The sequence below is a fragment of the Phyllostomus discolor genome, chromosome 8 (assembly GCF_004126475.2).
Source record: "Phyllostomus discolor isolate MPI-MPIP mPhyDis1 chromosome 8, mPhyDis1.pri.v3, whole genome shotgun sequence".
Taxonomy (NCBI): Eukaryota; Metazoa; Chordata; class Mammalia; order Chiroptera; family Phyllostomidae; genus Phyllostomus; species Phyllostomus discolor.
In genome coordinates this window covers 36,999,145-37,009,321 of record NC_040910.2, presented here as the reverse complement: position 1 = coordinate 37,009,321, position 10,177 = coordinate 36,999,145, and the positions used below count along the sequence as shown (strand labels likewise).

The 10,177-nt window shown below is 53.3% G+C and overlaps 1 protein-coding gene and 1 non-coding gene across 2 annotated transcripts; both read left to right on the top strand.

Moving 5' to 3' along the window:
- The first annotated feature begins 1,624 nt into the window (after nt 1–1,624).
- Nucleotides 1,625–1,731, top strand: LOC114504345. Its single transcript, XR_003685129.1, has one exon. It is a non-coding gene; the product is annotated as a U6 spliceosomal RNA (small nuclear RNA).
- A 2,482-nt stretch (nt 1,732–4,213) lies between these two features.
- On the top strand, nt 4,214–9,977 carry PRSS57 (serine protease 57). The gene is made up of 5 exons (XM_028519735.2): nt 4,214–4,335; nt 4,716–4,869; nt 6,197–6,341; nt 8,076–8,339; nt 9,571–9,977. Exons 1-5 carry the CDS (start codon nt 4,257–4,259, stop codon nt 9,781–9,783), a joined length of 855 nt encoding a protein of 284 aa, XP_028375536.1. The 5' UTR covers nt 4,214–4,256; the 3' UTR covers nt 9,784–9,977.
- The last annotated feature ends 200 nt before the right edge of the window (nt 9,978–10,177 follow it).

The window sequence follows — 10,177 nt, the reverse complement described above, 5'->3', positions numbered from 1 at the left end:
CTGGGAATCAACCGAGGACCCTTTGCTTCACAGGCCAGCATGCGATCCACTGAGCCACACCAGCCAGGGCCAATTTATTTTTGTTAAGGGCCCTTTGGCTGCCAGGAGGGGAGTGGATTAACAACGGTAAAGCAGAGAGTCTGGGAGGCCTGGAAGAGGCTGGATAGAGCCCCCCAGAACACACTGAGGCTGGATAAAGTTGAGGGGCAGGTGGATTGTGTATGGATCTTGAAGGAAGAACCGATGGGATGTGGGATGACAGGCATTGGGGTCCCCCCATTTGCAGATAGAACCACTGAAAAGACCTGCAGACATGGGTGGGATTGAGAGGACAAGAAAGGGTAACACTGGGTGGGCAACCGGGGGCCCAGGTTGGAGTTTACAGCGAAGCCTGGCCTGCCCTAGGGGAAGTCTCGATAAGCCATGTGGGGATCAGGTATAGGCAGAAGACAGAGGTGCCCAGCTCCCCTGCCTTCTCCTTGATTTCTCACAGTCTCTCTGGAGTCCTCCATGCTGTGGGCATCATCATGGGGATCCCATGGACCAGGAGACAGGCAGGACCTGTCACTGCCAACATGTAGACTGTGGCCCTAACTTCCCAGGTTTTCATAAGAATACTAGTCCCGCCCTGGCTGGCGTAGCTCAGTGGATTGAGCGCAAGCTGCGAACCAGGCATTGCGGGTTCGATTCCCAGTCAGGGCACATGCCTGGGTTGCAGGCCACAACCCCCAGCAACCACACATTGATGTTTCTCCCTCTCTCTCTCTCCTTCCCTTCCCTCTCTAAACATAAATAAATAAAATCTTAAAAAAAAAAAAAAAAAGAATACTAGTCCCCTGGCCCCAAACACACTTACTGGGGTCTGGCTGTGGGGAGGGGCAGGACAGGGAGATTCTTCTAAACGCCTTTATTTTCTTGTAAGTAAAATGGTTCTACTCAGCATGGGCTTAATAAATGTGTGTGTGCAAAGGAAAATAACTTTCGATGGGTTCTAGGGAAAGATGCATCAGGATGCACCCCAAAGGAGGAGGGACACTGCTACCTCTTTCTTTACAGGCCTTTTCATTTCCCCTTTCTACAGTGAATGTGCATTCATTTGGCACTCAAACAGTGAGAAAAAATAGCAGAGTTAGAAAAGGAAAGAGAACCTGAGAAACATCAGGGGCCCTGAGCTTGAGTTCCAGCTCAGAGCCACGTGTGCTGTGTGACCCTGGGTCTGTTTCTTAACCTGTCTGAGCCTCACTTCCTCATCTCCAAGGGCAGCTGGAAGAGGTAATGGAGTGAATACCCAGGAAGGTTTGGAACAGGGCCCAGCACACAGGAGCTCAGGGTGTGACAAATTCTTTCTGTAAAGGGCCAGATAGTAAATACTTGCAGCATTGCAGCCCCAGATCTTCCATTGCAACATGAAAGCAGCCAGGGGCAATATGTACATGCATGGCTCAGCAAAAGGGAGCTGTGTCCATTCAGTCCAAAAAGATTTTTTGAGCACCTACTGTGCACCTGGCAGTGTTAGGTGCCCGGGATGCAGATGCCTTGTGCTCAGAGAAATGACTTTTGTCTACTAAGTAAATGATTCAAGGTTTGAGGGATGCTGGGTGCATTTTGTTTAAAAATAGGAAGAGTGCTCACTTCGGCAGCACATATACTAAAATTGGAACGATAGAGAGAAGATTAGCATGGCTCCTGCACGAGGATGACATGCAAATTCATGAAGTGTTAAAGGAAAAAAAAAGAAAATAGGAGGAAGAGGAGGTATGTGTATCGACTGCTGCCCCCCCCACCCAACCATTCTCCAGCATTGCTAGCCCAACTTTCCTGGGCTCCCATCTCTCTCAGGCCAAAAGCCAAGTTTCTTAAAGTTCTCAAGTGGTTGCTTGGGGACTCCATGTCCCCAACATCCACACTCCAGATGCAAGCATGCATGTAGTCACTTCCAGGAGACTGGCTGGAGGTGGCAACATATGAGCTGGAGAAGTCAGGCCAGGCCCGGATACTGGGGAGAGGCATCCCAGGTAGCAGGGGCAGATCTCAAAAAGGCATGGAAGTGGTGCCCTGACTGGTGTGGCTCAGTGGGTCGAGTGCCCACCTGCAAACCGAAAGGTCAGTTATCGGTCTGATTCCTGATCAGGGCACCTGTCTGGGTTGCGGGTCAGGTCCCCAATTGGGAGTGTGTGAGAGGCAACCAGTAGATGTTTTTCTCACATGTCAATATTTCTCTTCCTCTTTCTCCCTGACCCTCTCTCTAAAAAATAAATAAAATCTTAAAAAAGAAAAGAAAAAGCACAGTGGTGGAACCAGGCAGGTTATGTCATTTCAGACCATTAGAGCAGTGGTCTCGAGTAGACCTTGCACCCTTTCACCCTCCAGAGAGGCGTCCACCTCACCCGCTCCCTCCTCTTCTCCGCTCAGCGTGCTGCAGCTCCGATCTGTGCGGGGTGCCACCCCCGTTCTGGACCACTTGCATCCACGGTTTCTACCATGACTCCCCTTCCTGTCTCACTCCTTGGCCACCTCTGCTTATCCAGGATGTCACCATCCCCAGCACCCCTGACCCTGCCGTGAGCCCATTTCACATCTGTGGATGCCCCAGGACATCCTCCGGGGCCCTTGGACTCCAGGGGAGTGGATCCCAGAAGCCCACTCCTCTTCTGTCTCTGAGTCAGAGGCCCCTTTACCTCCCCCCTAGCCCTGACTCCAGCTCATGCCTTTGTCTTCCATCCCAAAGGGACCAAGAAAGGTTAAGCTGGACATGCAAGGAACTATATCGCAGAAGGAAGGGGTTCTTGAGCTCCTCCCCCGCCAGCTTCATAACTCCAAATCTCAGGCCCAGACCAGGTTGGGCCCTTTATAGAGCAGCATGTCAGAGCCCTGACCCCTGCTATCCTCCTTGTCTGCTCCATGGCCCTGGGAGCCCTGGACTTAATGGCTAAGGGGGATGGGGACCTGATGGGGCTACCCAGTTCTGGCCAGCTCAGCACTGGTCCATCTGCAGATCAGCAGAACCCAAATTCACCTCCTAGGGAGGCTGTGTCTCTGCACCTGAGAGTTCTCAGAAAAGAAATTAATATGACCATGAGTTAATCTCCTCAATATATAAAGAGCTCCAACAAATCAATAACAAAAAGTGTTTAGTAAAGGGAGCTATCATCATCATCATCATCATCATTATCTCCATTGTTGTTGAGTCTCCTCTGACTGAGAAAACCACCCAATCCTCCATGAAAAGACCCATCGAGGACTATAGTCCAGGAGTTCTGGGTTCAAGACCATCTTCTGAGTAGCCCCAACAAGCCAGTTTGGGGTTGGACAATACTGGCCCTTACCCAGCCCATTACTCAGGGCTGCTGGGAGCTTGGTTAGTTGGGGCCATAAAGGACAGTTGCCCATTTCACAACTGCTTATCAGATGGGAAGGAAATGGGACCACCTGTGGGTAAAACTGGCCCCTGGTAGAGACAACAGCTGTCCTGAGGCTACAGCCCTGGTCCCCTCACTCCCTCTCTGTGCGACCTTGGCCAAGGCACTTAAACTGTCTCTGCCTCAGGTTCCCCATCAGTGACATGAGGATAGAAATAATACATCCTTGGGTCACTCCAGGATTAAATGAGTTTCCACATATCTGAAGCTTTGATTGATATTTATATATTTTTAAAATCCTCACCCAAAGATATGTTTTTTTTAATTGATTTTTAGAGAGAGAGGAAGGGAAAGGGGTGGGGGGCACATCTATGTGGAGAGAAACATCAACTGGCTGCCTCCTGTATGCATTCTGACCAGGATCAAATCCGAAATCTCAGTATATGCTCTGACCAGGAACCGAACCCACCACTTTTTGTGAATGGGATGACACTTCCAACTGAGCCACACATCCACGGTGTCAGTTGATATTTATGCCAACCCCCCAAGGGCGTGCGGCTGGAAGAACTGACCAAGACGCTGGGTAAATTGGGGGACAGAGAAGATAAGTGACCCCCGGGGGCACAGGGACTGGCAGAGCTGGGGTTTGCCTGGGCAGGCGGCCCCCTGCTCCCCTCCACTGCCCTGTTTCCTTCCCTGCAATTACAATCAACAACCCCAAGGCGGTTGAATCATTGGTGTCCCAGAACTACCAGCTCAGATCTGGTCGTTGCTGATGGGGCCTGGCAGGGCCTCCAACCACAGACCACAGCTGGGTTCCCCCTTTCTGGGCCGTTGGATGAGGGTGGGGGCCTCAGTCCTCAACACTCTCCAGGGAGACTCCGGCCTGCACTAGCCATGGGGCCTGGGGCAGGCGGCTGGGACCACCTGTTGCTGACTGTGGCTACTGCCCTGATGCTGTCCATGAGGCCTCCAGGTGAGGACCCCCAGGTGCCCCTACACAGGGGCCCCGCCCGTTAACTCTCCAGGTGCCCTAAGGCTCCGACTTGATGCAGCTACACAGCCCTCACTGGTCACCCCCTGGGGCCTCAGCAGGGAGTGGGGCAGGATGCCCAGCTGGGGTCTTGACAGGCCCATACCCAGGTTTCTGGCTTTTGGTCCTCCTCCCAGCACGCTCAAGGGCCTTTTCTGGGCTCCCCGTCACCCTTGTCCTTCTGCACCTCTCTTTCCAGCTCTGTCTCTGCCCAGCTCTGGCTCTTCCTCCCCCAGGTTGGCCCCCATCCCATTCAGCGCCTGAGTTGCCACCATGAGCCCTTCTTCCTGCCAGGCCCCACATGCTCCCCCTTCTCTCTGCAGGCTCCTGGGGGGCCAGGATCATTGGGGGCCGAGAGGTGACCCCACACTCCCGTCCCTACATGGCATCGGTGAACTTCAACGGCCAGCATCACTGCGGGGGCTTCCTGCTTCGCGCCCGCTGGGTGGTCTCAGCTGCCCACTGCTTCAGCGACATGTGAGCCCACCCTGGGCCCCCTCCCCCTGCCTGTTGCCACTTGGTATCCCAGGATGCTCTGGATGCAGGGTGGGGGGTGATGGCGGGAGTGGTGAGAGGGGTTCCTGGTGTGGGCATTGCTGCATTCCAGGCAGGGGCATGATTTAAATGGTCAGATCCCACCCCTCCTCTGAGGGGCTCTTGAAGGAGGAGGCATCTCAGTGGGGTTAGCTTTACGGGACAAGGAAGGGGAAAGGGTGGAGTGCACAAATGACGTGCCGAAGGAGCAACCTCCATAACGATAAATAGATGTTATCATCGCTGTGCTTGTTCTAAGTATATGTTTTTAAGATTTTTATTTATTTATTTATTTTTAGAGAAAGGGGAAGGGAGGGGGAGAGGGGGAGAAAAACATCGATGTGCCAGAGGAACATCCTTCGGTTGCCTCTCACATGCCCCCCACCGGGGACCTGGCCTGCAGCATGGGCATGTGCCCTGATGGGGAATCAAACCAGCGACTTTTCAGTTTGTTGTATATCGCTCATCCCACTGAGTCATACCAGTCGGGGCAAAGTATACTTTTATAATAATCATTAACCATATTAAAGTTATTGGAAGAAAAAGTTTTCTCCACTTTTCTAGGTTCTTCCAGATGGTCTAATAGTTCAAGCTACAGAGAGATTAACATGAGAAAATAACCATTTAATACAAACGTACACATGGGAGCCCCACACCCATGAGGGGGTCAGGAACAGAAAGGACGGATGAGGTACACATGTCACCTGAGCTAGCGGTGAGGCCGGGTGCCTGAGGCATCAGTGGGGAGAAGGGTCCTTGAGCCTTGAGAAGAGCGGGTGCTCAGTAATTAGAGGGCTGCCCTGCTCCCCAGATGGACCACAAAAGGTTATCTCTGGAGATAACGCTCACGGTGGGTGAGGCTCCCATTTAGACTCAGGCAGGTGATTAAGCCAGAGGTAACAGTTTCTTGTGAGCCCTTGAGGTCTTGATGGCCTTTGCTTCAAAGTAATCCACATGCCGAAGGGACACATCTTGGGGAGGCCTGTTCTGAACCCCTGCAGAGGTAATAATGTAATTGAGGTGGGAATTATAATAAATAAATATTCTATTCATTCTAAGTGTAGTTTATAATAGTTATTAGAATTCATATTGCAACAATTAGAGTTAATGCTATAATTGCGGTGGGAACGGTAACAAACATCGTTATTATCGCAGGGCTGGCATCGGGATGAAATAGACTGCTGTGCACTGGCTTTGCGGATGGAGCTGCCAACGTCCGTGGCCGGTGGCCCTCCCCCAATCTCACTCACTTCACCCCTCCCTCCTACAGAGACCTCCGAACAGCTCTGGTGGTGCTGGGGGCCCACGCCCTTCGCACCTCAGAGCCCACCCAGCAGGTGTTCGGCATCTCTGCTGTCATCAGGCACCCTGACTACCACCCCACGACCCACGCCAATGACATCTGTCTGCTGCAGGTGAGCTTTGTGGTGGTGGTGGGGACACACTGGACGTAGGTCTCGCCTCTCCCAGCCACCCCTCTGATGACTGGACATGCTTTAGAAGTAGCTGTAGGATCCCAAAACATCTGCGTCAGGTTAAGTCTTTGCTCAAACGTTGCCTCCACAGGAGGCGTCCCTGGACACCCACCCTGTCCTGTGCCCTGGTCCCGTCCTGCCTTCCCTCCTCCCTGTTCCTCCTCTCTTCTGTCCCGCGAGGCTGTCACCTGCTAGCAGCAGCTGCACATTTGCTACTTCACCATTCTTCACTGTCTCCTCTAGACCTGAGGGTAGGATTTTTTACCTCATTTGTGACCATTTATGGCACACAGCTGGCGCTCAATGTTCAGGCTAAAAGGGGGACACGTGAGGGACGAGGACCATGAAAGACTCTGCCACTTGGCCCTGCTTGGGGTTTTCTGGCCAGGAGGCGGCTCTTCCCAGAAACGTGAGCTTCCCTCTGCCCTGCCATGAGGGGTGCCCTTTCAGACCACCCCTCCCTGCAGCTCCCACGGACGTACCCCAAATTCAATTCCAGTCATCCTCAGGGCCTCTGGGTTTTTTTTTAAAGATTTTATTTATTTATATTTTTAGAGAGGGAAGGGAGGGAGAAAGAGAGAGAGAGAGAGAAACATCAGTGTGCGGTTGCTGGGGGTCATGGCCTGCAACCCAGGCATGTGCCCTGACTGGGAATCGAACCTGCGATGCTTTGGTTCGCAGCCCGAACTCAATCCACTGAGCTACACCAGCCAGGGCTAGGCCTCTGTTTTAAGGGGAGAATGTCCCAAACTTGCTCTCCAAATGTGGTAAAAAATTAAAGTGAAGAGATACTCAACACGCCTGAATAGGTCCCTGGGAACAGTAGGACCTGGGGAACGGGGTTCTCTTGGCAAATACAAAGGGGGCAGTGAGTGTTAGCAGCCACAGCCTGAGTTTCACTCTCTTGTGGACCCCAAGGCCTAGAACCCGCTGCTCTGACTTACCCATCCCTTTGTGTGAGTGGGGAAACTGAGGTTGGGGGTGGTCAGGGTTGTGCCCAAGGTCAGGGAATCCCCAAACCAGGGGTCTGAGTTGTTCATTCCATAACTGTTGATTGAGTGCCAGCTGTGTGCCAGTCAGCAGGGACATAGCCATAAACAAACCCTAGGACTGGTCCTCTTAGAGCCACCAGTCTAAGAGGGTGGCAGCTGGGTAAACTGGCTTTGACAGGAGCACATGGGAGCCCAGAGGAAGTGTCTGCCCTTGCCTGGGAATCTTGGAAGGCTTCCTGGAGGAGACCATGTCTAAGTTGAGACCTGAAAGCTAGATAGGAAAGGTGCTCCAGGTCGGGGGTACAGTGTGAGCAAAAGTGTGGAGCTGGGTTCAGGGTGTGGCATGGAATTCATTCTGGCTGGAGGGGAGGGCTGAATGGGGGTGGAGGAGAAGAGGTTTCATCTTGAGGGCAATGGAGAACCATGGGCAGGCTTAGAGCAGGGAAAGAGATGATAATTAGAAAGACCCTCTGGGCAGCTAAAGAGGTGAGGGGAAGCCATAGTCCGGGCCTGAGTGGGTGGGGCCTGATGGACCGGCGCCACTTGGCAAAAGCAGCAGACCTTCCGACAGTTGTTGCTTGCTCTGTATAGGGACAAGAGACCAGGTACCACAGATGGGTAAACTGAGGCAGGAGCAGTGGTGACAGTTTAGGCAGTCCAAAACCCAGTGTTTTCTCTGCAGCTGAACAGCTCTGCCATCCTGGGTCCTGCCGTGGGTCTGCTGGGGCTACCGAAAAGAGGCTCGAGGCCACTCAGGGCTGGGGCGCGGTGCCGGGTGGCCGGCTGGGGCTCTGTGTCCAACTTTGAAGAGTTGCCACCCGGGCTGATGGAGGCCGAGGTCCGTGTGCTGGACTTGGACATCTGCAACAGCTCCTGGAGGGGCCACCTGCGCCCTGCTATGGTCTGCACTCACAGTGGGGACCGACGGCGACGAGGCTTCTGCTCAGTAAGATACTCATTCCCCGTCCCTCCCACTGACCATATGGGAAACCAAGGCCCACAGAGAATGGTCAGAGCTGGGCAGAGCCTTGGGAACTCAATCCCAACTTACCTTTGAGTAGATGGGCCTCACCTGGGGCCCAGGGTCACAGGGCTCCCATGTATGGCTGTGCAGCTTGTGCAGTGCATGGAGCTACACCTTTGTGTGTTTGTAAGCAGTGGCCAGTAGGGGGCAGTAGCAGATCTCGAGGGAGGAGCTCCTGCTCCTAATAACCTGTTTGGAATAATGGCAACCCTGGCCCTACTGCAGAGGGAGACACTTAGCCTGGAGGGTCTTTTGTTTCAGACAAGAGAGTTCAGTGGTTCAGAACACAGGTTCTGGAGCCCAGCTGGTCCAAATCCAGACTATGTCACTTTCCAGATGTGTGGCCTTGGGAAAGTCACTTCACTTCTCTGGACCTCTCTCCATCTTTCTCCATTTACAGAACTGCCACCTCATAGGGGCAGAGCTACTGGTAATTCCAGATGACAATTGGGGTGAGACCAGGAGGGGAGTGGACAGGAATTTTAGGATGAGTATTCAGGAAGGCTAGCACCTTTGAGCTGAGTCGTAAATGAAACCTTAAGATCTAAGAGAGGGCATGCCAGGTAGAGAGACAATCACAGGGTTGCCATGCACATCCAAGCAGGTTTGTACTGCACAAACAGCTGCAGACTTCTCTGTTTATACAAGCAGTGTCCAGCAGGGGGCAGTAACAGGTCACAAGCAAAAGCTTGCAGGGGTGTCCAACCTTTTGGCACCTCTAGGCCACACTGTAAGAAGAGCTGTCTTGGGGCCACATTAAATATATGGTGACATGTAATCACAAAAAAAATTCTCATAATGTTTTGAGTAAATTTACAATTTTCTGTTGGGACGCATTCATAGCCATCCTGAGCTGCATGAGGACCATGGGTCGCAGGCTGGACACCCTGGTAGAGGCTGGATGGAGGTTGGCTTGCTCCAGGAACAGCCAGGAAGGCTGGTGGATGAGGGAGAGAAGGGCAAACAGGTGGATGGGATCCGCAGGGTCTTGAAGGCTGAGGCGAGGGGTGTAGACTCAGCTGTAAGGGCACTAGGATGTCATGGAAGGGTTTGATGGGCAAGAAAGGGTCCTGGTGGGCTTTACATGCACAGGCCCCTTCAGGCAAAGTGAGGCTGAGAAGAACCCCTGGCCTCGTCTTTCCCTCCATTCCAGGCAGACTCTGGGGGGCCCCTGGTGTGCAGGAACCGGGCCCACGGCCTTGTTTCTTTCTCCGGTGTCTGGTGCGGCGACCCCAAGACTCCAGATGTGTACACACAGGTGTCCACTTTCGTGCCCTGGATTTGGGACGTGGTTCGGCAGCCCCTGCATACCCCTCAGCCCAGCCCCCCACCCAGGACCACTGGGGCCCCCACGGGAGCTGCCTGAACCACAGCAGCACTGAGTACACAAATGAGATGACAACCAGTGCAAACAGCTCCAGCCTGGGAAACCGGTACAAAGAGCATCCATGCCTGGGGCAGGGGGTCCATGGGGCCCCCAAACCCAGGAAGCTTGGGTTGGGGTATGGGCATTGGTTACAAACAAAAAGGGCCAAAATAACTGAATAAATGTTAACTAACCAGACATGATGGTCCACCCGCATTCCTTGAGCTTTTTCTTGGCCTCAAAGTGGCTGGGAGTCCAGCCGAACCACTCGCTCCCTGAGCCACTTTCTTGGCCTCCTTTCTCTCCCACTCACCCCCACCACCCCACCTGTCTCAGCCCTCTGTCTGGCTGCTGCCCACTGCCCAGAGATGGGCACTGAGGCCCAGAGGTGGAC

Excerpts from the sequence above, each read along its gene's own strand:
- PRSS57 (XM_028519735.2), top strand. The coding sequence starts at position 4,257 with ATGGGGCCTGGGGCAGGCGGCTGGGACCACCTGTTGCTGACTGTGGCT. Across the intron at positions 6,342-8,075 it reads ATGACATCTGTCTGCTGCAG|CTGAACAGCTCTGCCATCCT; the intron begins GTGAGCTTTGTG and ends TTTTCTCTGCAG. Across the intron at positions 8,340-9,570 it reads GGCGACGAGGCTTCTGCTCA|GCAGACTCTGGGGGGCCCCT; the intron begins GTAAGATACTCA and ends CCTCCATTCCAG.